Source organism: Ambystoma mexicanum, chromosome 1q (assembly GCF_040938575.1).
Source record: "Ambystoma mexicanum isolate Mex_15411 chromosome 1q, UKY_AmexF1_1, whole genome shotgun sequence".
Taxonomy (NCBI): Eukaryota; Metazoa; Chordata; class Amphibia; order Caudata; family Ambystomatidae; genus Ambystoma; species Ambystoma mexicanum.
Genome location: NC_090922.1, coordinates 255,116,440 through 255,144,134, shown reverse-complemented (window position 1 = coordinate 255,144,134; position 27,695 = coordinate 255,116,440). Strand labels below are relative to the sequence as shown.

Here is a 27,695-nt window from a genome sequence, read left to right as displayed (position 1 = left end):
CATTGGTTGTGGGTTTAAGACCCATGATATCAGAGCTCTTATCCAGACCCATAAAACAAACCATGTACTTACTGGATTTTGCTGCTTTTTCTGGTCCGAGTTTGCAGTGACTGGCACTATGATTACTTGTCTCGGGTCCTGATCTATTCTTTGATGGGTTCATCAGGAGTTCCCCGGTTCAAGAACTAGTTGGGTTTTGCAGGTCCCCCATCTACCACATATTACCATTGACAGCGACTACTGCTCTGCATTCATCCTTCTCTGGCTGGCTGGTACTGTAACCGGGAGCTGGAGCTCTTCGAGGACATACCCTCTAGGTTTTATGTGGGATGGTTTGCCCTTTTTCCGTACCTTTGGGGGAAGGTACGGTACTTACCTTATTTTACCCATATATCAATGGCGTGTCTATGGACTTAGTCCCATAGTCTCCTAAGTGACTGAAAATGTTACTTACCAGAGCTTTCCACTGAACACTGGATTATTAGCTAGTATATGTGATTTATTAGGGAATTTACAGTAAAACATCACTGCACTGCATTCCCTTCCATAGAAATGTTTCAGTGTTACACTATCTAGCTTTTGTTACTTTGTTTCAACCAACATTTCTAGGAGTGTACTGAGGCCCTCCAGGTCCTGTAGTTTGAGTCTAACCTGCATCTAACTTTTGGTGGCCTTTTGGGAATCTTTTTGTTTTTACCTCTTCTCAACCTCTGTACTACACGCTATGTATAGGTTCCCCTGTGTGTCTGAATACATTAGTGAGTGTAGGCAGTAGTGGGATACAACTGTTCAATCCATGCAATGGCAAAGATGATTCCTTACGACTTTGTGAATGAAGTTGATTTAGATCTAGGGATTCCTTTCCTCCCCAACCCTTTAGCATCATAATGCACTGAGCTTACCAGCAGGCATGGGTTATACTTTAGCAATAGGAGTGGGGTGGATCTGCTCAAAGGCCCTTTACTGTTTTTATATGAATTTTTCACCAGTGTATCCAAATGATAGTACTTAATGGAGCTTCCAGTTGCTTACTGCGTAACCCTATAATAAAGCGCATATCTTTATAAGTATATCTGTGTGGTGTCTTCTTTTGTGTGCTCTATTGGACCTAAGTGTGCCTAGACCTACCTGCCTTCTTAGCTCAGCTGAGTAAGGACTGGCTACTCTGCTACGCAGACAGACTTTCAACTATCTCTGGTGGACACAATGTATTCACTTTGGTTAAGTGCTCCTACACCCCTCACCACAGGTCTGTGGAAAAGCTTTCCGGAGAAGTTGGAATATTTGAAAAAAGGACCGTAGTTGTTTGTTTCTTCATAGTCCAAGGATCCTTTATTAGGGAGATGAATCACAGTCGCTTCTTTGAAGGAATTTGGGAGTTTAGCTGATTTGATTGAAGCACTGCATATTAGGGGGATTGGATCGGCCAAAATGTAGATATTATCCTTCATGAAGTTAGCTGGACATATGTGGCACTGCACCTCTGAAGCCTACATGGCGCTTACAGTGCCAGTATATTGTGTGAGGTACTCTGACAGATTTTGACTGAGTTTACTTGGGCTTTGATTTTCATAGAGAAGGCTATGGACAACCGTCGGCCATTTCCAGGGAGGGTATTAGATTGGTCCCGATCTGGGATTCGGAGCTCAATTGTTTATTTTTAAAGGCTTCGGCTGGTCAGTTTTGTGACGCGAGTGCTTTATTTTGGGAAGTACACTTTATTTTTCCTCTGAATCATGGCGTTGTGACCTTTTCCCCATATTTCTAAAGTTGCTTAAATCATTTCAGAGGAGATAAAAATGCAAAGGATCTGGTCCTTGCTGCTGAATATTTGTTAAATTATTTTACATTTTTTTTATTCTGTTTTTGATTTGAACATCAAACCTTTCACATCCCAATGTATACACAATATTACTGCTGAATAGGTTTTGTTACTGAAATAATGTATGAAATAAAATGATTGAAAAAAAGAACCTTCTTCAAAAAAGACAATATCAAAATTAAAACTATGATTCATTCACAATTAAACAATCCAGAACTACACAAAAAACAATTCATATTTAGGTAAATAATATCAACATAAAATAAAAGCGATAGAAAGGGATGAACAGGAACAGCCCTGATCAAACAAAGAGGAGATGAAAGAGATGCACGTTCATGACATGTTGAGAGTCAGCCAAGACAAGCAACCCAGCAGTACCGCAATTTGGAAGAGTATAAAAAAAGTTGGTATTGTGATGTGTTAGTAGTGGAACAGGCATTTTGGTACCTAGCTTTGAGAGACAGTGCTGGATTTTACTGGAAGAGGAATGTTCTCCTAATGTGTGAAGCTGCTCATTCACTGCGTCGGCTTCTAGAACATTCAGTGGGAAAAGAAAAAGATGCCTTAGCGATTGTTGTTGATGCAATATAGTAGAGGGTATTTGACTCGCTGGGGCCACCTCTTGGCTGGAGTTTTCTAGCGAATTGGTAGGTTGGAACTGCAGCAACTATGATAAGATCACATTCAAGAAACCATGTATTAAAGTACCCCGTTCCCACTTAAGAGAAAATGCCAACCTAGATGGCCATTCACGGGAGGGGGGGGTGTGGACAGAGTCCATGCATTGAGGACATGCATGCGTGAGCTCCTGCTCTGATCATGCCGGTGATCCTGCATGCAGTGCTGATTTAAGGACTAAGACACCGGATCTCAGTGATTAGGAATGTTGCTGCTTGGACTGTGCTGGCCCGACGTGAATTTGAGCCCTGGGAGCTGAGAAACCCAATCGGCTTTGTTGCGACTGTGAGGTCCAAAATGGCAGCTGCTCTGGCTTCATAGGCAAAATAGTAACAGAGCTACGACTGGGGTTTGCTGCGGGGCCGACCCTCATTGGGGGTCTAGATACTGCCCAGGGATGCTGCACGTAGCAGAGACATCGCTCCTGTGGCAGCGCCTGCTGGGAGGTGTTAGGGAGAATTCTCTTATAAGGCTAATTTCCCAAATCTAGTGAGTCCCCCAGCAGCTTTGCTGGATTTTTGGGGTTTGTTTTTTTCTCCTGCTAAGAGTGAGACTCTTTTACTCCCACTCTTAGGCATGATTTGAGATATGTCTCTGACTATTTGTGTGATTTTGGGCTATGGGGTCTTTTACTCCATAGGGTATCATCTAATTTTTGTCTATGTGTTACACAGCACCCTCAGTGCAGTAACACAGGGGTGTCATAGTGACCCCCAAACATAGACTCCATACCCTGGGACTGACTACTGTCTCCCAGGGCATGTAAAGTCACCATTGACTTTACTAGTCTTAAATTCTGAACAGAACCAATAAAAACCATCATATTGTGGAAGTACTGGAAGGGGTTAATTATATTGCCCCTGAGTCTGTTTTCAAGGGGGCACTGTCCAGTCCCCCCCCCTTGTCGAGTTTCTGGCTGGTGGCAGTGGTTACCACGTGAAATATTCCACCAGAATATTTCCTATGGGATTTTCCCATTGATTTTAAACGCATCACTTTTTGGTGCAATGTTAAAGATACCGTCGGTTTATTTATTTAATATTAATTTCACGGTTGGGTCTTTTTGCCAGAACTCTTTTCTAAAATGGCGTTCGTGTCCGTCTCTGTAACTCTGACCAAGGTCGAGCCCTTTGTTCCACTTTTTTGGCGGGCTTCTCCACAGAAGCCCTCCAAATTGTGCCACTCTGTCTGGGTTCCACAGGATGTGCGGGGAGGGGAATTGGCACCCTGGACTGTGTTGCCTTAGCAACTCAAGTCGCACTCTCTCCTGATTGGGCCAATGGTGAGCTGCCCGGCTCACCACTTAGCATGTTTGAGTGACAGCTAGGCTGTTGAATGGGGTTTTTCTGCATAAAAGCAGGGCTTTTGGGACTGGACCTTCAGAAGTCGCCACAGGACCTAAGAAATCCGAAGAGGGAAGAAGCTGAGCCATCTGCAACGACACCACCGGTGGAGCCCTGCTGCAACAACCTCACCACTTTCCCGACGACAAGAGGAGATCTTCTGCTGGAAGAGTCTTCTCCCTCTGAGCAGGTGGGATCAACCAGTTCGCCCCTTTCGCCGTCCAAAGACGTCTCTTGGTCGACTCACCCGTGCCAAGCACCCCTGCAACCGGATAGCCAAGCTTCACCACTTTGACTGCGAATAAAAGCAACGCACCTTTTACTGACGAACTCCGCGGCTGGTCTCTTCCCTGGGCAGTGCAACGACTACAAGGTTCCTCCTTGACGAGATCTTCTCTTCCCCTGGTCGAATCCACGACTTGAAACAACTGCCGCCGCTGGAGATTCCTCTCTCTTTAAGGTACTGTGTTCCACCTGGCCTCCCTTTCTTCGGATTGCTAAAGGTGACCCTTAAATCCTTGGCTTTCCAACTGGGTTGGCCCCAGACCTTCTAACCTTACTTCATGAACCACCTCAACCTCTTTTGAACACTCTGCAAAGACGTTTAGTGCATTTTAAACCGTTTGATCCTGGGCACATTTCGCTTTGCTCCATTTAAAGTGGGCCTGGCCTATGAACTTTGGCTCTACAGTGTATACTGTCTTCACTGACTTGCTTTGAACTTACAAACGTGTTGGGAACTGTTATTTTTATGCTCTGCCTTTTTCTCTCCCTTTAACCTAACTATTGGAGTGCCATCTCGGTTACGCGCTCACATCTGTTTTAACAAATAGTGGTGTTTTAACTATGACTGGTCTAATAGTTATCAAGGGAGGTGTTTATACTTTATCTGACTGTGTTTGGACTTGCTTTTGATTTAGAGTGTTAGTCTATTACCAATTTAGAGTGTTAGTCTATTACCTAAAGTGTGTTTTAAATAAATAATGTTATACTTTTGATACAAAGCTCTGGTCAGTGTTTCCTTGTTCCACTGTGTTTTTGGCCCTGTTGTGTATACTCTATATACTGCCGTACTCTTCTTGAGAGAAGTCTGACTGCTCAGCCACAGCTACCAGGTAAATCTGGGTGGTACAGACTGCTACCAATTGGGTTTACCGCTTACTCCTGTAGTCTTAATCTTTTTTGCAGTGGTCCCCAAGGGAAGTGTACAGGATTCTGCCTAACAGGAGGAGACGAAGGTGTGTGAAAGACAGTGGGGATGCCGTTTTTGAGGCCGGTGAGTGCGGGTTGGCGGCTGCGCGACAGCGTGTGTACTATTCTTGTGTCCCCCGCCGGCTCTGCAGAACAGTACTTGCTTGGGAGGCGGCCTGTCATATGCTGTTGCGTCTCTCTCTGAGCCCTGGAAGCTGGCAGCAGCGCCCCAGCCACGCTACGGGGCTGCGCACAGCCCGAGAGTCCGTAGGATGCCGCAGACACCCGACTGGGGACATGAAGGGCACATGGCCCTCTCCTGATACACTGGCTGATCTTCTTGGAAGTGCACGGGGCAACAAACACTAACGCTACCTAGACCTGGATTGGCAAGTGTGCCATACTTAAAGGTGTGGATTACTGCAGTGTGCTTTTGCCTGGAGGCTCTAGCTTGCAGGGGCGGACAACTGGAGCCCCCTCTGTGAGATCTGGCTCCCTCCACTGATTGTTATAGTGCCGTGCGCTGAGGGGGGTGCATCCAGAGTACCCTTTACTATGCCATCCTCCGAACAGAAGGGAAAGGGCATGATCATGGAATCCTTTGCAAGCCGGGGGAAGCAGCGTGACCCTGCTTTGGCCATGGAGGCAGAGCAGTCAGACACATCGGTGGTGCAGAAGGGGCCCCAGGAAGATAAAACACTGGCCGCTATCACAGCCTTGCAATCCTCCCTGGAGAACAATATTGAGGAGGTGAAAGTAGATGTGCGTGTAACTCCTAAGGCAAGATGTACGATCTCTGGCGGAGAGCACACGGCTATGGAATCGCTATTGCAGGAGACAGTGACTACCACTGCCGATCTGGAAAAGCGGATGAAAGCCTTGGAGGTGAAGAATGCAATGCTGCACTGGAACTGTATGCCGAAGATGCAGAGGGTAGGTCACGTACGAATAACATTTTAGTGCTTGGTCTGCCTGACGGTATGGAAGGTTCAGATCGTACGTCCCACATTGGAAATTTGATATTACAAGAAGTTGACCCTGGGAGGCTGTCTTAGGGCTTCATGATAGGGAGGGCCCACTGATCACTTCAGAAGAGAACACCACCGGGATCCCATCCACGACCTGTGATTGCTAGGGTCCTCAATTTTAAGGAAAGGGAAGTGATACTGTAGTACTCCAGAGAGAGTAGAAAGATTCAAAGGGGCAATTCCATGATTGCAGTATATCCTGATTATACGCCACTGGTGTAAAGGAGAAGGAACATGTTTTTCCACCACAAAGGAAAGCTCCACCAGCTGGGACTTAAGTACATGCTCGTCTACCTGGTCAGGCTGAAAGTGCTGTACAAGGGGAAGGCGTTCCTTTTCGAGACTCCAGAGGCAGCAAACATGTGGATGGACCACAAAGGCATGGAGCATAAGGGGATGAACGGCAGGACAGATAGCATAAGGGAGAACCCCTGAGCCACTTGAAAGGAGGGATGGGTAATCAGTCACCGAAAACACATGAAGCTGGCATGCACACAGTGGTCCGGGGAGATGCTTTGCAGCGGGAGTATAATGATGCTGCCCATGGCATGGACCTCTGGTATCCAGATGGCACTGATTAAAACTTTGACTTAGAGCATCAGGGGTTTGGGCTCCTATTTGCGTACAGGGTGTGATCCCATTTGTGCAGGAAATAAATATTCATTGCCTTATTGCCGGAATACATGGGGCGCTCCATTTCAGACCACTATCCACTAATGGTGTGCTGTACAGTAGGGGACATAGGCCTCCTGTCCGGATGTGGCGCATGCCCACGGATGTGCTGTGGGAGTACTCTTTCAGAGGCCAAATGGAGGACTTCCTGGTGACCTTCCTGGAAACTAATTTGGGCAATGTCGACAGTTGAGGGGACTGTGTGGGAGACACATAAGGTGGTGGCTAGGGAGAAGTAATTGCTGGGGCAGGGGTTATTAGACGAACTATACAGAAGGACCTCGGACTCTGAAGGACCAGATCTGCACCATGGAAGCTAACACACTTGAGACTCCTCTGGTGGGGGAACACCTCTTTGCGTTACAGACACAATGTGCAACGGCATGCGAGAGGCTCTGCAAATTTGACTACTTGGCATGGCACAAGTGGCATGCTGAAGGGGACAATCGGGGAGGCTGTAAGTGTGGCTATGCCGAACTGAGCAAACCTAGATGCGCAATTACACTATTGTGATAAATGCGGCGCCCCATGCCGGTCTCAGGCGCCATAAATTATATCTTTAGCAGGTTCTATAGCTGCCTGTATAAGCATGATGTCCAGGTGCTCCCGGAAGAGCTGGGCTCTGCACTATCCCAGATTCACTTTTCACGACTCACTACACTACTGAGCAGGCAGCCGCCTTGGAGACACCTTTGACAGCAGATGAGTTGGGGTTTGGGGGGTGATCGCTTCCTTGACACCTGGTAAGACGACAGGGGGGTGGGCTTGCTGCAGAGTTTTATAAGGCATACAACTGTGCCCTTACCCCTGTGTTATTGAGTGTGTATGAAGAAGCTTATGAGAAAGGCTTGCTCCGGCCTAGAATGCGAGATACAATGGTGGTCCCCATTCCAAAGCCTGGGTAGTCAGTGGAACATTGTGAATCTTAATAGCCTCTGGCTATGCTGAATCAAGATGTCAAAATATGCATCTGAGGGACGCTTCGACAGTGTTCTCCCTGTTCTCCCTGCTCCTGCCACACATGCCGTACAGACATTGGCTACTGTGCCCCATTGGGAGGATTGTACCTCCGCCTGCTTCACACCTTCAAAAGTCTCGACCCAGGTCAGCTCCACTTCTCCCGGATTCTCCCTGTTCACTGCTGCTCCTTCACCGCGACTGGCCTCTCCTCTCCTCCTCTGAGTCTGCCCCTGCCTCCTGGTCCCCAGCCTCACAGAGACAGTGTTGCTCGCTCCTCTTATCACTTATCCATGATGAGTGGCTATTAGCCACAAACCCCTGCTGCCCCGGGGCTCCTTGTATTCTGGTCCATCTGCCTTCTCTTGAACCCTCCCAAACTGTTTACCCCTGCCTCCACCAGGGCCCTTACTCTCCGTGAACTGCCTACCACTATTGAGCCCCTCGGGTCAGTAGTATCACTGCCTCCCCCTGGGCCCTTCCTGTTTGTTGACCTCCTACTAACTCCTGGTTTCTTCACATACCTCAGACCCCCCACTACCTCCTGAGACTCTTTGATCTGAGATCCTCCTGCCTCCACCCACTGCTTAGTGGCTCACCCGATACCACCTGGCCCCTTCTGCTGACCTCCCTACCTATCCAAGATCATTCACAGACCACCCTGCCCTTCCCATCTGCATGCTCCTGACACCGCCAGGGCCTCTACCCCCTCCGGACCACCTGCTACCTCCTGGTCCCTCTGCCCAGTGGCCTGTTTGTTATCACCTGCACTTTCCTGCTTGCTGGCCCCAGCCACCTCTAAGGCTCTTCATCTTCCACGCACTGTCCGCTACCTTTGGGACTCTCAGCACTGTGTTCTACCTGCTACCACCCGTGAACCCCTACATCCAGGGTTCTTCAGCTTCCTCGGGCCCGCCTGCTACCATCTGACCTCTGTACTCTGGAATTCCTGCTACCACCTGAGCCCATTTTATTTCTAAGGTCTGCCTGTCACCACCTGTCACCACCTAACCCTTCCCATCTGCTGGCACCTACTGGATTCCTCATCATCCGTGGAACGCCTGCTTCCACCCAAGATTTCCTGTACTGTGACCTCCTGCTATTATCTAATTCCCATCTTATCTGTGTAGCCCGCCGGTCACCACCTGGCCCCTCGAATCAGCTGCCCTCCCTGCCACCTCCAAGATTCTTCATCCCCCATTGGCTATCTGCTACCATTGGCCCTTTCTGATCAGCGATCTGCTTGCTCCTACCTGAGCTCTCCTGACTGCTAACCCACGACCTCTAGTTCTCCTATTTCCCCTGAACCCCCTTCCCCATCTGATCCCTCTGACCCGAGGTTCGCATACCCTGTTCTGATTGCTTTTTCCCCCATTGACGTCTTCCTCTCTCTTTCTCATTCTTTCTTCTTCTACACACCTTCCCCCTTCTTTTCCTTTTACTCCCTCCTCTTCACAGCTCACTCTCCTCCCATTGGTCATGCGCATTGCCAGACTCCTCTCTTCCCGTCCTTATTACTCCTCCCCCTCCTCCCACCCCCTATCCCCTGCCCCTTCACTCTCCTACTTTCCATTTCCCTTTTCCTCATGTCCATTCCCTTGCTCAACCCCCTCCCCCACTCTTCCCACCGCACGCCAACCCTCCTTCATCATAACCTTATCTACCCCCCTATTGTCCAACCCTCCAGCCTCATCAACATTGCTCTCTTTAATGCCAGATCCCTCTGCAATAAGACAGCAGCTGTCTTGGACATGTTCTTTCGTCTTAACCTTCATTTCCTATGTCTAACCGAAACCTGGATCCCTCTTCACAACTCTACTGTCCCTGCTTCTCTCACCGCCTCCTCTTCCTCTTACTCTTATATCGCTTGTACTTCTGGCCATGGCCGTGGCATTGGCCTCCTCTTCCACCATAAATACCCTTCTACCTCTCCACTGCCTCTTCCTACCTTTCCTTCCTTCGAATACCTATACAAATCCTTTACTTCCCCTCACCCCATCTCCTTTCTTATCTACCAACCTCCTGCCCCCCTTTCCTCCTTCTACGATGACCTTGACCACCTTCTCTCTCTCATCTCTCCCTTCCCATCCCCCCTCACTGTACTTGGCGACTTCAATCTTCACATCCCTACTCTTCCCCTCTTCTCTCCATCCTTGACTCCTACCTCCTCTCTCCTCTCCCTTCTTCTCCTACCCACTCTTCTGGCTCCACTCTTGACCTTATCTTTAACTCTACCTACCCCTCCTCCACCGTCTCTACACTACCCAACTATCTCTCTGACCATGCTTTACTCTCCTTCTCCCTTACTGCCCTTCTCCCTTCTTCTGCTCCTCTACCCTCCCCTACCTCTTTCTCTCGGCATGACCTTCACGACTTTAGTCCTTCTCTCTTTTTCGACACTTGCTCTTCCTCTCTCCCCCCCTCCCAAATTTCTCTTCTCTCTCGGGTAAGGATGCTCTATCCACTCTTTCCTCCTCTATCTCCTCCACCCTTGATCAACTTTACCCCCTCTCCTCCTTCCGTCCTACTCGCAAACCCTCTCAACCATGGCTCTCCCCTCAACTTCTCTCCATGCGGCGTCTCCTCCGTCGCCTCGAGGGACACTGGCTCAAATGTCCCTTTCTATCCAATCAAACCTCCTGTTTCTCTTACCACTCTCTTTATGACTCCTGCCTCAGCTCTGCTAAAAGTTCATACTATTCTAACCTTCTACACTTCCAAGCCTCTCACCCTCGCTGTATCTTTCAAACCCTCTCTCGCCTTCTCTCCCCGCCCACCCCTGACCCTTCAACCACAAACTCCCTCTCTCCTTCTGACTTTGCTGACTTCTTCTCCTCCAAGATTCCCTCCCACGTTCCCCTCCTTTCCCTTACCCCCCTCAGCTTGCATGTCTGACTTCTCGCCTGTCTCCCCTTCTGATGTGTCCCTTCTGCTGTCCAAAGCCCATCCTTCGTCTGCCCTTCTGACCCTCTCCCCACCCTCCTTATTACGAAGATCTACCCACTTCTCATTCCTTACTTAACCTCCTTCTTCAACATGTCTCTCCTCAGCTACCTTCCCCTCTGCATTCAAGCATGCAACTATTATGGATCTACGTGATCCGTCCGTGGCTGATTTTGCCGTGGTTGGAACGTTCGCATGAGAAATTTGCAAACTACCAAAAGTGTGCACCTTTCTCATGCAAACACACGTACATACTACGGGGGCTGCAGGGGTTTCCCCCGCAACCCCCGCTCACTATACTAAGAGGTATAGTGAGCGGGGTGTTGCGGGGGACACCCCTGCAGTCTTTTTTTTACTTACCTGCAATGCTACCCCCAAAGGTTCAAACTTTTGGTGTTCGAACCTTTGGTGGTAGCATTTTTAGAACTTTTGGTCCTTGTGGACCTTTATTGTTGGTGAAAAGGTACAATCCCTACTATTGTACTTATTCTGAAGAAACCTTCTGCCGATCCCCTTCTTGCCTCAAACTTCGGTCCAATCGCTCTACTCCCATTCCTCTCTAAATTACTTGAACGCCTAACCTACTCTCAGCTCTCAGCCTTTGTTTCTAGCCTTTCCCTCCTTCCTCCCTCTCAATCTGGCTTCCGACCTAAACACTCCCCTGAAACTGCTCTCACTTATGTTCTCAACTCCCTCCTCTCCGCTCGGTACTATAAGCAATCCTCTGTCCTCATCCTCCTCGACCTCTCTGCTTCCTTAGACACGGTCGATCACCTCATACTTCTCAACACTCTCTTTGGTTTCAAAGGCTCTGTTCTCAACTGGCTCTCCTCTTACCTCTTCTCCCACTCTTTTGCTGTCTCCTGGGGCGGACGCACCTCATCCACCCTCCCTTGGACTACAGCGTACCCCAAGGTTCGGTTCTTGGCCCATTCCTATTCTCTCTTTACACCTCTCTTCTTGCCCCCATCATCTCTCACCATTTCTATGCTGATGACACCCAACTCTTCCTTTCCTTCTCTTCCTTCTCTCTTGACCTTCAACTTTAACTCTCTTCATGTCTTACTGCCATTAAAAATTCGATGTCATCCCTCTTCCTTTCCCTCAACACTGATAAGACTGAAATCTTATTCTTTCCCTCCAACACTCTTCCCCCTCCCTCTCCTCCACCTTTTATCCACTTCCCCCCCTCTAGTCTCCCTCTCTCTTCCCACGCTAGCTATCGAGGCATTGATATAAGATATTATATGATAGTTTATTTATATAGCCCCTATACACAATGTGTTTCAAAGCGCTTCAAGGCAAGGGTGGGAACAAGGGAAAATACAATGACATTCTTACAGGCCATGAACAGTAAGGATGTGAAATTAACTATCGTACTCGGCCTGATGACATTTCAGATAGTGCAAGAGCTAATACATAGATAAGGAAGGGGGGGGGGAGTGGGAAGGAAATGGAAACAGACAGGAGACTAACGTACTAGGCCTGGTGACATTTCTGGTAGAGCCGGAGAAAAACAAAAGGTGAGGGAGAGGGGTGTAGAAAGGGAGGGGAGGAACAAAACAAGCGACTATCGTACTAGGCCTGACAATGTTTCAGATAGTGCTGGGGGGGGGGACAGTAAGGGGATGGGGGAGCGACAGACGAGGTTGCTTTCACACTAGATCCAGGGACAATTCTGATAGAGTAAGTGCGTAGAAGAAAGTAAGGGGAGGAGGGGAGGAGATAGGAAAAGGGAGAGGGTTCCTGATTCTTCCCTCTCCTCTTCCCGCTACAATTCTCTTACCTCTCGCGCCTGTCGCTACCACCTCTTCAGCATTTGTAAAGTCTGCTAATCTCTCACCTTCCATGCCACTAAATTTTAATCTCCCCCCTCATCTTCTCTCGACTCTTCTATTGCTCCTCTATCCTCTTTGGACACCCTGCATCTCATCTCACCCCTCTCAAATCACTCTACCACTCAGCCATCCGTACCCTATGTCTCCTTGCTCCTCATGACTCCATTTCCTCCTCGCTTTCTTACCTTGGTTGGCTTCCCTTTCACTCCCAACTTAAATTTAATTTCCTCTGTCTAGTCTTTAAATCTCTTCATGACCGTGCCCCTTTTATTTATTTATTTATTTATATGTATATAGCGCGCAAGCAGCCCAGGGGCATTGAGGCGCTGTTAATTCCACTAACTTAGTTACATGGTACAGACATGATAGCGATTGTTGACACATTATGAATACTACAAGAAATCATACTGTTGTTACAAATATTGAATTTGGTCGTATATTACAACATATATGATATGTATTCGTGCTCATGTGTCGCGCCTTATGTGAAGAGGGTAGTTTTCAGAGTTTTGCGGAAGGTGGTGAGGGAGTCCTCACCACGGATAGTGGGAGGTAGGGCATTCCAGTGAGTGGGCGCGAGATAGGGGAAGCTGGATCCGCCCGCTTTTACTCTTTTTACTAGTGGCACAGAGAGCATGTTGGTGTACAGTGATCTGGTTGGCCTGGTAGTGGAGACAGGGTGGATCCTTTGAGAGAGGTATGCTGGAGCAGTGAAGTGAATACACTTGTGGGTCAGTGTTAGGGCTTTGAACACGATCCTTTCCTTTATTGGGAGCCAGTGGGCTAGTTTTCTGGCTTCAGAGATGTGTTCTCTTTTAGCAATGCCTTGGGCTGCCCGGAGAGCATTGTTCTGTATTACTTGTAGTCTCTCTAAGTTTTTGTTGGAGGTTCCTAGAAAGAGTACATTGCAGTAGTCTAGCCTAGAGCCGGTGATGGCTCTGGCTATGTTGGTGCAGTTCTCTTTGGAGAGAAAGGGTCTGATTGCGTTGATAAGTTTGGCATGATATGCAGCTGCGAATGCTATTGCGTTGACTTGTCTATCCATGGATAGGCTGGAGTCCAGGTAGACTCCCAGAGTTTTGACAGAATCGGAGACCGGGATTTTAATGGAGTCAATGGTGAAGTGGATGAATTGGGCATTTATTTTTTTTAGCGTGTCGGGGGAACCTACCAGGAGGAGTTCCGTCTTGTCAGAGTTGAGGCATAGTCCGTTGTCTGCCATCCAGGCTTGGATGGTGTTGTAGAGGTTGTTGAGGGTCAGGGAGTCGGTGTCATAATTACCTGTGAGAGTGAGGAGGATCTGAGTGTCGTCGGCGTAGTTGGTGTATGAGATGCCCATAGCGTCGAGGATGAGGAAGAGGGATCGTGTGAAGATGTTGTATAGGGTGGGGGAGAGACAGGAACCTTGGGGTACACCAAAAAGTATAATAGTTGGTGATGCGGCGGCTAGGTCAGAGAATACTTGCATGGTTCTGTCTTGTAAGAAGGAGGTGATCCATGCTGTGGCCTCTGGGGAGAATTTGGCAGTGGAGGAAAGGTGGTGGCATAGGACGCCATGATCCACGAGGTCGAAGGCCGCGGATAGGTCAAGGAGTAGGAGAAGTGCTGGTTTACCCCTGTCTCTAGCATCGTCCATCTGGTTTTTCAGGTCAAGTAGGGCGGTTTCGGTCCCGTGTCTGGGGCGGAAGCCAGATTGGCGGAGTCCAAGGAGTGTGTTCTCTTCAATGAAGTGCTGGACCTGCAGGTAGGCTGCTTTGTCCAATATTTTGAGGAGGAATGGGACAGTGGTGATGGGTCTGTAGTTGTTGGGGAGGTGGGATCGAGAGTTGGCTTTTTCAAAAGAGGACGGACCCAAGCTTCCTTGAGGGAGGCAGGGACTTTCCCTGTGGTAAAGGAGGCATTCACAAAGGCTTTTAGGAAGGGAGCTAGCGCTTCCGTGCAGTCTTTGATAATGGAGGCTGGGCATGCATCACCTTTGCAGTTAGAGGGCTTGATGTTCCTCATAATGTTGATGATGTCTTTTTCTTGAATGGGTTTGAAGGAGAAGGGTAGGGGGGGATCCAGGGCAGGTGGTGGGATAGGGATTTGCATACTGGGTAGTGCTTGTTTAGTGGCTAGTATTTTGCTTTTGAGGAGGCTTAATTTGGTTTGCATGGCTGTTTATATTTCGTCACACCAGTCTTTGTCTTTGGTGAAATTCTGGGGGGCGGGAGTGGGTGTCTCGAGCTCTCTGAAAATGGCGAAGATTTCTTTTGTGCTAGATTGGGCTTCCGAGATTCTGGATTCAAAGGATTTGGCCTTTGCTTGGGTGATTGCCTTTTTGTATTTGGTGGATAGGGCTTTAAAGATCATCTTGTCTTTTTCAAAGTGGGACGTTTGCCACTGTGTGAGTGCGGCTTTTTTCTCATTGCGGAGTGTGAAGAGCTCAGGGGTGAACCAAGAGTTGGAATGAGTAGTGGGTTTGGATTTGCGAGGTTTGAGAGGGGCAATGGAGTTGATAGCTGCTTTGATGGCAGTATCATAGGTTGTTGCGAGTGTTTCTGGGTCTGATGAAAAAGGTGGTCTGAAGGCTGGGCGTTGGAGGAAGGGCAGTAGCCGTTCCTTAGTGAGCTGGCGGGAGCTTCTGGCGAGGCAGGGTGGGAGCGGTTGAGGTAAGGGGGCAGCAGGGGAGCTAGTGGTGAGGATGCTAAAGGTGATGATGTGGTGGTCAGACCACAGGGTGGGATTGTTACCTGGGATGATGAGTGGGCAGTTGTGCTGTGCTATCCAGTCGAGCGTTCTGCCCTGAGTGTGAGTTGGGCTAATGATGGTGTTCTTGTAGCCTAGAGCATTGAGGGCAGAGTCAAGGGATTTGGCTGCGACGTCCTTACTATCTCGGAGCCCTAGGTTGACATCCCTGAGGAGAATGGCTTTAGACTGTTTTTTGAGGTTGTCAGAGAGGAGGTGGATGAGAGAGGCTTGGAAGTCTCCTGTTGGGCCTGGAGGGCGGTAGAATGTGTGCACAGTAATGGTGCAGTGGGGAGAGAGGGTTATTTTGACTTGGAGGTAGTCGCTGTTATTGTTGGTGAGGGATTTCTCTACCTTTCTGATAGAGAGGGAGTCTCTGGCAATAATTGCTACAGCTCCACGTTTGGAGAGGTGATCTTGTCTAGTTATGGAATAGCCAGTGGGTAGGGCTAGGGAGAGCCCCCGGGCCGGAGGCCTCATGTAGCCATGTTTCTGAGATCATGAGTAGATCTAGGTCGTGGGAGGTTAGGAGGTCGTGGATGTCTAGGGCGTGGGCATTGATGGACCTAGCGTTAATCATGGCGCATTTCAGGTGGGGTTCAGTAGTGGCTGGGTGGGGGTTCATGATGAGAGAGGGTTTGGTGGAGGGGGGGTTGAGCTCTGGGTGTTAGGGGAGATGCACAACCCAGATTTTACACTCGGGGTTCATTTTCAGAGGTGGTGGACACAGGTGGCATAGCATTTGGCACACTAGCATTCAAAATGGTGGTAGAAGAATTGCACATCACAGATTTTACATTGGGGAGCTCATTTTCAGAGGTGGTGGACACAGGTGGCATAGCATTTGGCACACTAGCATTCAAAATGGTGGTAGAAGAATTGCACATCACAGATTTTACACTGGGGGGCTCATTTTCAGAGGTGGTGGACACAGGTGGCATAGCATTTGACACACTAGCATTCAAAATGGTGGTAGAAGATTGCACATCACAGATTTTACACTGGGGGGCTCATTTTCAGTGGTGGAGGACACATTTGTAATCACATTGGTTATGGAGGCGGTATAATTGTATGAAAAGTTAAGTACTTTATTGGTGGCTGTGTTGGTAGTACTTGAAGTGGATGCAGGCTTTGAGGTTTTGTGGGGGTGCCTGGCCTTATCAGCGAGTAAAAAGGGTTGTACAGTACGTGAGCATAGCCGTGTATTACGGGTGCTCGTGGGAATGGGCTGTGAGCTGATGGCAGCTTGCAAAGTACGGGCGCGCAACCTGAAACGCCTTGAGGTGGTGCATGGGTTAGAGAGAAGCTTGCAAGGGTAGTGCTTCTTACCTTCTGGGTGCGGCATAGGTTTTGGGCAAACGGCAGATGAGCAGCGAAGAGCTGCAAAGAGCACAGGAGGCCTTTTTCTCCTGGCCTTCTCTCGTAGGCTTCGCCTCTCGGCCCTCTCCCCCTCCATTTAAAGCAGGAGGGGAGGGGCGGGCAGGCGGACACAGCGAATGGGAACCTGGGCCTGCGGCGGTGAACTGCGCGGCAGCAGTTGTTGATGTGGATGCCTCCATGGCAAAGGCATCTATTTTGGGGCTTCTCCACGCGGCAGGGATTTCCTTGGAACACACGGTTGTTCCGAATGAAAGGAAAACAGCTGATGCAGCATCCAGCTGGCGTATGGGGAAACGTGCTCGCAGCTGAGCTGCAAAGAGCACAGGAGGCCTTTTCTCCTGGCCTTCTCTCGTCGGCTTATCTCTTCTCTCCTTTCTTTCTGCACCCCTTCTCACTCCCTTCGATCTGCTGATCTCTTCCTTCTCACCGCCCCCCCTTCTCCATGTGCCTTCCCGTTTCCGCTCCTTTCAGCTCCCTCCCTCTCTCTCTCTCTATCCTCTCCATTACCACCTTTTCCTCCTTCCGTACTTCCTTGAAATGTCTCCTTCTCCATTCCCCGCCCCGATACCCTTACCCCCTCTCACTTCTCTCTCTCCTCCCTCACATCTTCCCCTACTCACCTTCCCTATCCGCTCCTTCCCTTACCCTTACCTCTCCCTCCTTACATCCTCACCCTAACGCCCTTTCTGTCTCCCTCCTCCTTCCCTTTCTCATCACCCTCCTTCGCTTACTTACCCTCACAGGTTAATTGCTCTACCTACTGTTTTATTGGTTTGATTCATGTCTTGTAAATTGCTTCTACGGTTATATTTTTCTATGTAACTTGTTGTTATACTGTAAAGTGCTTTGGATTAAAGCGCTATATAAACACAATAAATACAATTACAAATACAAAATATCGACTGCACTGTTGGCTGGGCGACTACGTAAAGTAATTGGTTCATTAATACACGAGGACCAGATGGTTTTTGTACCTTGGCAGAGCAGTGCCCTGAAGCTCCATCACTTACAGCACATATCTGACCAGCCTAACCCCCAGGAGGCACTGTATGCAGTTGCGTCTCTTGACGCTATTAAAGCATTTGATTCAGTTAACTCGGAATGGGTGTCGAGATAGGGGAGGGTTTTATTCGCTGGGTACACAACCGGTGGCCAGGGGGACAAAGTGGAGGCAGATATCGGACTTATGGGATATACAGAGGGGGACTTTCCAAGGGTGGCCGTTGTCGCCTAGGCTTTACATTCGAGCATTGGAACCCCTGCCAGCATATTTGTGACAAGAATTTTTAGAAGCTGGTATTGGGCAGGGGTTTTCAGGCATCTTATATCCCTTTACGCAGACAATGTCCTCATGTACCTGTGCGAGGCGGACCATAATTTGCCCATTGTCCTGGACGTTTTAGATGATTTTGCTAGGCTATCAGGGATATGCTTCAGCAGACAGAATTCTTGTCTTTTTCCTTTGGCTGGACTGTGGGGTATGATACCAGGGACCTACCAGATTTGAGGCTGAAATGGGAGACACACACTTTCAGGTACTTGCGTATTCATATAGCACATGCGCCTGAGGATATGCATGTTCAAAGTACGAGCAGGGCGGTGGAGGGATTGTGTAGGTCCATGAAGGTTTGGAGCAGATTGCCACTTTCTCTCATGGGTCGGGTAGCCCTAGTGAAAAGGATTGTACTCCCACGGTTACTTTATGCTTTCATGAATGTGCATTATTACATTGGGCCAATTTCTTTCGTGGCCTAGACACACTGCTCAGGGGCTTCCTCCGGTGTCATGGATGGCACAAGATTGCGATACACACGTTATGTATGAGAAACCAGGATGGGGGAGTGCAGCTAGCACGCTTGGAACTTTATTTTTTGGCTGCACAGCTTCGATACATTGTAGGGCGGCTGTCGGATGAGCCTACTATGGAATCCAGATTGCTAATGGCACTGATGTGTCCAGCATGGATAAAAGGGTCTTATGGGTCCCGGACTGTTGCATAGGTCAGCAGACACTACTGGTTAGGCTGGGCAGACAGGTGTGGAATAGAAAGCTGAACTTGCAACATACCTTTTTGCTGCATGTCCCCATAACAGCGGATGCGTGTTCCGATGTAAGCGAACTGGCGGAGATGGGAGGATCTAGGAGGATCTAGGACTGACCACATGTACAAACATGGGGCCTTCCGGGAGTTGGAGGACCTGGAACAAACAGAGTGTCTACCGAGGGGCCAGTTTCTGCGATACCTGAAATTGGTAAAGGTGGCCAAAGGTAAATGGGCTACCTAGCCCGGTGAAGTGGTGCTGCTAGCTTTGATATATGAGCTGGATGATGGCTGGCCCCGGTGTCCTGGCTGTATGAGTGCTTGTTGGGCGTGGTTAGTGTCCGGAATGTGCATCTGAAGGAACAGTGGAAGGTGGATTTTGGGCAGAAGATTACTGATGCGCACTAGGATAATGCTTTACTGTTTGCCAAAAGGGTGTCACGCAATGCACGGTTTCGTATTCGGCAGCTTAATGTGCTCCACTGAACTTAAATAAGTCCTAGCCGGGTGGCCAGGTGTGATCCTAAGGCTTCTCCCGTTTGCCCTTGGTGTGGCACGGACAGAGCGGACCTCATGCACATGTTTTGGCGATGGGTGTTGGTGCATGGTTTTTGGCAATGAATAGAGCTGGTAGAGCTGGCCCGTACCGGTGCTGGGATCATGCCATACCAATGGCACCCGGTTGAATGCCTGCTGGGCGCATATCCTAGGCCGGACAAATATAGACATGCGATCAAATTTATGGACCTGGCATGTGTACTGGCAAAGGGGCGGATAGCTATGTCTTGGAAACTAAAGGGGGTCCCTCAGTATAATTCATGGTATAAATACTTTGAGCAATGGTGCAAAGCAGAAACAACGGCCTGGTATAGGGCCCTGGGAGATGATGTCCATGAACATTGAGGCATGGAACACACTCATTCTTGCAATGTTCCCTTTGTCAGACAATGTGCCCCTGTGAATGTTGGATGGCGACCTCTTTCGAACCTTCATTTATGAGTTCCTTTAACTAAGGTGTGACAACGTTGTTGGATTACAAACCCCACATTATTTATTGTACGGCAGTTACTCCCGCAGGGATCGCCTGGATGGGCCCCTCGGGGACTGATTAGACCCCCGGCACACTCACTGTATGATGTTCTTTTGCAATGCCTCGTTTTTCTTTCCTTTTTTTTGTTGTATTATTTATACTATGTTGAGTTTGGTTTGCAATGCATGTTGCTCTCCACTGTCTATACCTTTGGAGCGATACTTCCTTCATGCAACAGTACTTGATGTGTGCATGTAACTATCATTAAAACACATTTTAAAATAAATAAAACTAGATGCCCAGTCACTGCTCTCATGGGCACTCTCTTCTGGAAACACCTGACAATCTTACATAGAGATTTTAGCAATAAAACTCACTTGGTGAGGTATTCTTGGTACCATCTTCATTCTTGGGGACACAAGGGTCTGCAAACTGAGGCTCATTCGGAAGAAATAGGTGTAAACCATCGCGGCCGATGAGACTATTGTCTGTGGATAGAGAATCGCCATGTCACAATAGTTACGTCATACAAATACTGGTAAGTCGATGAATTTCAGCAAACATTTGGGCAAAAGCATATGAGCACCACTTCTGTAAGGGATGTGCCAACCCTCAGACCCAGATGCATAGCCACAATGGATCCCACAGCTGATACAGGACTCCTGTCCCTTCTATAGCAGCTGCAGCAAACATCAGCGTTGCCTTATTTTACCCCACTGCTCTAGTAGATGTAGGTTCCCCAACACTTTTCCCCATCTCGCAAAATGTTTGCCCTTTCTGCCCTACCAATTTTTTAATACCCATATCAATTTTTTAATGCCCCATAGTCGTTTACATGTACAAGCCACAAAATCTAAATGCTAAGCCCTTTCTCCTCTATTGCCTCCATTTGCCTCATTATCTAAATATCTACTTATGCTTTGCCGCAACAACTCAAATGTAAATAGATATTGCTGCGGTTAAAATTATACATCACAACTGACCTGTAATAAGAAAATGACAACACAACTGCTATATAATCAAGTATTAATCTTCAGTTGTGATGTCAGAATGCCTGCTGCTTGAGCTAGCAGAGAGCAGAATTCCAACGGTCACTGTAATACTAACAATCTTTTCAAATTCGGTGCTTGTAAAATAGTTTTCGGGATACATTACAGCCTTACATTGACACGGAACTGTTTATGGTAGAATGTTTAATTTGTGCTCAGCTGGAGTTTAGCCAATGCCATCAAGCATCTGCATATTATTACTCATCTTAAAGCACAAAATGGAAAAAATGTTCCCTGCATTTTTATTAAATGCTTTAACTTCTTTTCTGCAACACAGTAGGAGTTGCGTGTCAGCTTTTTAAAATCCAAACAGATTCCACATTGATTACAAGTATCAGCAAATTGACAATCTTACATTAGATTTAGCAAGAGGCCAGGTATTAAAAAGAATGACAGTGGGAGGCATTGTATTATAAGGAATAAATACCCCCTAGAATAAGTACAAAGGATATTGCAAGTCACTTTGGAGTTCCGTGACCTTATTAAGGAACTCCGGCTCTGGCCTTGTTCCTCTATTTGGTCACAGAACTCCTTGGTGACTTGCAATATCATAACGCAGGGGGTACTTTACCTCATATATAATCCAACTGTAATAACTTATTACAGTAGCTAAACCTGCTACTAGAACCTACACAGAGCAAATTTGTAGCTGCCACTGGAGCGCTTAATGAAAGTCGTGAATGGCTTTTCAAATTTCTAAAATGGCTTTCTGTCATACTTTACAGTCAACTGATAAGAAGCGGTTTATGGTAGAGTATTGCATTTTTGCAGTTCTGGAGTGTAGCACGGTAGAAGAACAATTTATTTTTTGCACTTATTTTAAACCATAAAACAGTTTTTATATGCAATATAGCGAACTGCTTTCAATATATTTGTTCAAAACATTACAGGCTGCATATTGATAAGGATTATTTTTCAACCAAACAGATTCAACGATTAATCTATCTACAACTAGAAGATCTCTTGCATCAGAGTATATTAAATGGAATGAAGGTGTGGGCATCAATTGTAAGGAATAATATAGCCCTTTCTGAACATTACCAGGAATACTAAAATTCACCTTGTAGGTCTGTGACCTTAAAGAAGAACTTCGCCTTTGGCCTCATTACTCTATTTTGTAGCGAAACGCCTGAGTGACTTGCAATATTCTTACAATGTAGGGTAGTGGGTACAGTATCCCATATATTATCAGTTGTTTAAAGAAATAAACTGTAAAATATGTCCTTCATGATCAATAATTTGCAGGAGAATGGCAGACTCTGAGATGAATCCAAATGATTGATCAATGGACACTGGAATAATCCATGTGTTCTCTTCCTAGAACCTAAATGAATCCTAGGGCTCACAAATATATGACAAATATTACATACAGTAATCTGCTTACTGATGCTTGTATCTGCTTAGATTCACGTGCTGCATAGGCAGACATCTAGTGATTGGTGCAGAGCATTACATGATTTATTTTCAAATTCGAAAAGGGACGTTGACTGGGTGTTCTTGAAATACTATCCCTACTGTGACATGTACTGTGCCCATGAATTTAAAGGGGGTGCTTTCCATGTCGAAAGCTGGAGGATAGCGAGATAAATAATATTTATGGAGCAATGTAAGGCGAAATTCTCCTCAACTCTAAGGTGTAAGTGTTTTCCCCGACTCTGCCTAATGTGAAAGCTGAAGCATGTAGCTGCTGAGTGCCCATCTCAGAAGATGCTATACACCGGGTACGATGGTCCATCTTTCAGTTGTCGTGCTCCGTGGAGAGAATGGCAGCAACATTTCATGTCAGCAAGCAATGGATATTTGTCATTGTTTTGTATAGCATCCATTATGAGCGATCAGCAACAATTTTAATATAGTTCCCTGACACCCTGGTAGAGGCATACAGTGTTTCACTGTGCTGCTCGTTCTGCTAAGACCTGAAGGAAGTGAGTGAGGGTTACTGTCAGGATGGCAGGTACACCTTTTCTTCACGGGTGAGGTAACTATTATGATGTACGTAGATCCCCCATACGTCCTCCTCTCATCCCCCAATGACCATCCATGGTGTATTCCAGCTCTGGGCTGCAAGAGACATCATAGACAGCCCTGGCCTCACGCCTGCCTGTCCAACATCACTTGTTTGTTTTCGTAATTGATAGGAACGTATTCAAACAGTTGCTGGACTGTGTGAGGAACCTGAGGGCGTTCCCACTTTCCCCAATATATCCTCCCCCTAGATGGCAAGAGAAAGGACGTTGCTTTCGGATCCTGACCCTGGGGGTGGATATGAGAGGAAGGATCACCTGGCTGTAGAATACTTGGGACATGGGGATGGGGCACCGGTGGGTGAGACATGGTATCCCCCATTTCCCTTTTCCAATGAACCTAATATTACCCAGGTCTTTGTAGGGTATTATCAATACCTTCCCTATTTTCCTAGACAACCTACTCCCAACACACACCACTTAGCTACTGAGATGAGGAGGCCACCATTCAAAAAGAGGAAAGACTGGACGAAGAAACATGAGCGGTCTAGTAGTTGGGCACATTACCATGGAGCCGGAAACTTTAAAACAGGCTCAGCTCACAGGTATCAGGGGAAGCAGAGCAAGCGCGAAGGAGAGTTCCAGGGAAGGAGAGTTTCTAGGCAGAAGCTGTGGCAGCAAGCAGGCACCATCCTGAGATGCTGTAAGGTTTTTGGAGTGTGATCCGGTGCAACGAGCGAGAGGGGCTCATTGGCAGTCTGAGGCAGAGCGGAGAAAGCAGTACGGTACAGAGCGAAGGTACGGAGAGCATTGAAGAGGCTCCCAAACGCTCGCCGGTGCAGGATCAGTGACTGCAGCAAACCGGACCTCCACAGTAAGCAGCTGGGAAGTGTGGAAGCCTTGGAGGACGCCAAACTCCAGAAGGAACCAGCGCAAGCAGACCGTGAACAGAGAAGAGTCTCCGGAAAGGCACCGAAAGGGGAAATCCAACCATCAGAAAGCCAGTAAGTCCGCCTGGGTGAGAAGGGGGCCCCAGACACAGTGGATGGGTGGTTTTGGAGCCAGAGACATTTGGTTTTGAATATCTGAATTGAATATAAGGAAAAAGTGAATGGAAAGCAAGCATTGCCAAGAGGCAAATAAGCCAGCATTACTAAGAGTCATGTAAGCTAACATTGTTAAGAGTTCAATGGTCAAGCATTGCCAAGAGTCAATAATAATTAAGCAAGATAGTAGCAAAGATGGTATGCAAGAGAATACGTTTCCTAGCAGGAGAGTGTACTGGGAAGCTTATGGTGGATTGTGAAACCTGAACAATAACCACAACCGTGTTTCCTAGCAGTGGGCGATACTAGGAAGCCTATGTTGGTTTTGCAAGCGAAAGCTACTGAAAGAGGGAAAGTTAACAAAATCTGTGAGAATAAAGCTTTAAAGGCAGTTGCAAGGACATTGAGTCTAGCCTCATTTTGAAGCTGAAACAGTGGAAAGAAACCTATGAAACAGAACCAAGCAAGGTGTGTCGGTTTCATGACCTTTAATGGGTGGACTGCGTGGTCCGACAACTGCGACTAGACCGAATACACCCACCTAAGCAAAAGCCACACTGTGGTTAAAAAAAGAAAGTCTATGTGAACTGAGATTGATGAGCTGATCTTGAAATTGGTGACAAGTAACCAAACTCGGAGACCTGGGGAAATATCCCAGGGAACTGTGTTATGTTGGAACCTGAAATATCCGAAGGGATTGTGTGGTTTTGAAACATTGGAAGACTTGAAAGCCATGTTATGACTTACACAGCAAGTGCCTAAACAACGAGGGGGGGCATCATTTGTGAAGAGACCTATAATCTAACAACATTGGAAAGCAGAGGGTTGGCTTGGATGCTACTAATGGATGCCAGTGACCTTCATATTTTAAATGGCCACTCGAGAGGAGACATCCCAGGTCACCCTACGTGGTCAAGGGATTAGCTAATCAGACCTATTGATTATGTCTTTGTTTCTAGGTGCCTTTTAGATACCATATTGGACTTGTATCCAACCCTTGTATGGACGAGGGTTGTATACACTGTTCAGAGTGACCACAATCTTTTAACAATGCATTCGGGGTGTGCAGGGTGGGGTAGTAAAGAGTTAAAAATGACCCAGCGTGTAGTAGTTCCCATTAGGGGCACATGCCTTAAAAGGACTAGACAGAACAGAGAATCGGTCATTCAAATACTCTGAAAGGGGGGCTCAAACAAGCCCAGAAGAGGGGGAAACGGGTTGAGTATACCCCTTTGTTACACTGCTTTATGTCCAAAAAATAGGACCAGGGATCAGAAGGGGTACCGGCTTGCTTACGACAGGTTACTAGTAGAGAAAAGGAGTGAACTGAGGAAAGCACAGCGGATAGCAAAAACCTCAAGTCCCCTGATGTAATAACAGATCATAAAAAAATATTAAGCATGGCTTCATTGGAATATGGCCAAGATGCTTCAAACAAAAATACGGAAAACATGCTGAAAGCAATTGCCAAAAAAGAAACGGTAGATATCTGGGAGTTATTAAAAAGCCTGGACACAGCAGAGTCAGTGGCACAGATTCATTAGAAATTATTAGTCAGATGACGTTCTTCACCCAAATGTTTGGTGGTTATGTTGGGGGAGGAGGTGGGAGGGAGTTCCGATGGTTAAAACTCACGAGCAAATAGAATTCAAAAGCTGGAACGAATTAAGGGGAAGACATGGGCGAAGCTATTGTTTATTACTCTCTCATGTATGCATGTCTGTAATATATGCTCTTGAAAATTAAGTTGTTAAAAAAATAAAATTTAAATAAAAGTCTCCTTAAATGTGCACCAGTCTTTATGTTGATAGGTTGTTTCACCAGCGCTGTCTCTCTTTGGCTGATTTAAAGGGTGTTGGTGTACCACTGGTCTCTAGCTTGTGTTATCTGTAGTGTTTTAGACATCATGAGCCCTGGTCCACCAGCCCAATGTATTGTCGTGTCAACGTCACTGGGGTGTGTTCCCAGTTGTGCTCCCAGTTGGACTTCTGTTTCAGGTACAGGGTAGAGCCAATCAGGCCTTCTGGTCCTAGAATCTACAGAAGAATATTTGAGGCTCATTCCATCTCACCCAACAAGGTCCTGATCTCTACCTTCCTCCCTGTCTTCTGAGCCTGGCCCTCCTTAGTCACCATGCCACTTGCCCGTTCCTCCCAGTATGGGCTCAGCCCCTTAGGATTGGGACTTCACTACTAACCCTTGCAAAACATGTCCTAGACTTATTCTGTTTGGACTTGCTAGCCCTAGTAGTTCCCTTCAGGCGTATGGCTTCCCCTTGCAGACTCCCTTCAGCAACCACCTTAACATGTGGTTCCCCTCCTTCCACAGCCTCTTGTCATTCAGTTCCTCTCCTTCCGATCCTGGCTGTCTTCCTCTATCCAACCCTTGCTGTTCTCTTTCTTCTCAAATCTCTGTCCACCCTCTGTTCTCTTCCTTCCACCCACTGCTGTTCCCCTCTTTCCACATTTGTTGTACTTCTTCTTTCACCCACTGCTGTTTATCTTCCTTATATCCTCTGTTTTCTTCATTCGACCCTCTGCTGTTTTCCTCCTATATTCTGCTGTTTTTCTTCGTTTAGCCTCTTTTGTTTTCCTCCTTTCAACCCATGTTCACCTTCTGCCGACTGTCCAACATGTTATGCCCCTCCTTTCACCCTCTGTTGTGCCCTCTTCTCTCCAATCTTCTCCACTCCTTCCCTTCCATCTTCACTCTGCTTCTCGCAGTGTTCTCTTCCAGTGCCAATTCAATCCAAACTCTGCTCCTCTTCAGATTCAAATGCCCACATTAGCCCTTTTCTGGACGTTCCCATTATCGCTCGCTGGTCTGCTCCTCGTGCAGGGCTAGGCTCGCGATCATGGTTCTCAAGGTTGTCCCATTATTCACTTTGATTTACACTTGTTCAAAATATCAAATTCGCTGCAACTTAGCTGCTGTACAAGCCAGTTATAATGAAGTATGTGGAGGCTGGACTGCAGCTTTAAAAAAAGGGTCCATTATTTTGGGACTGTATAGCGAGGTCTCCCGAACATGTCCCGGCCGTTTCAGGAGCGGATCTGTATCCGATAACTTGCTTTTGAAACATGAATTGTATTCAGCTGGTAATTGCAAATTATGTTCTCCTTCCTGATAAAAAAAGGTTCACTGGGAACAAGTGGGGAAATTGTAGATTTGGGGTTCGTTGCTCAAGGATATTGTTGCAGGGGGTCCTGGGTTTGGTGACTGTTTTTTCCATCATACAGATCGTGGTGTTCGTAGGTGACAGTCCTTTGACCTCTAGAGGGCGCTAAGTGGGGGTATTAACAGGATCCTCCGCATACCGCCCCATCATCAACTGCCTCAGGGATGCACCCGGCTCCCGAGTCACCTATGAAGGCAGAGACTTTCACAGATGTCAGATAATGCAAAGATTTTTCAAGGAACTGAAACATTTCTTGAAAAAGATTTTCATTTTAGCAAATGGAGCACTTTTTTGCAAAATACCAACATTTCGCAAAAATGCCAGCGATTCTCAAGAAATGGCAAGGTTCCAGCATTCATATCTAGAAACAAGAAGTGTCTGAAGAGTTAGACTCAATAGACTATCAAGAATCATGAGGGGCTCCATAGGAACTGGACAGGGCTGTGAGAAACATGAACGGGTCATAAAGGCCATGAGAAATGTGTCGGAATTTCGAGGAGCATGAAGACACTGCCTATAAGTAAGTCCACGCTTGTTTCATGCTGTCACCACACTATATGCTCTTGGATATTATGGCCAACTAGCCTCTTGGGTTTATCTTACTTTGTATCGTGCCTAGGATTTTTTACATGCACTATGGAATGGGCGAGTGCATTTTCTTACCTGGGGATTGTTATTAAGAACAACATGGACTGGGGCTCTCAGGTGGCTAGTTGTGCAACACATTTTGCACAGTTAAATGTGGCAGTTTGAGATTCAGTGAGAACCTGGGCGGGTGTTCCATGGAGACTTGGGAGGACGCCCCATC

At 47.3% G+C, this 27,695-nt stretch overlaps 1 protein-coding gene across 7 annotated transcripts in view; it reads right to left on the bottom strand.

Moving 5' to 3' along the window:
* Window positions 1-27,695, bottom strand: part of LOC138527208 (zinc finger protein 718-like) — a 561,133-nt gene that overhangs the window by 105,097 nt on the left and 428,341 nt on the right. For all 7 annotated transcript variants that reach the window (XM_069638322.1, XM_069638323.1, XM_069638321.1 and 4 more), the window contains one exon: window positions 20,028-20,138. In XM_069638322.1, coding sequence (XP_069494423.1) covers window positions 20,028-20,138 — 111 coding nt within the window. The remainder of the gene's footprint in view (window positions 1-20,027; window positions 20,139-27,695) is intronic.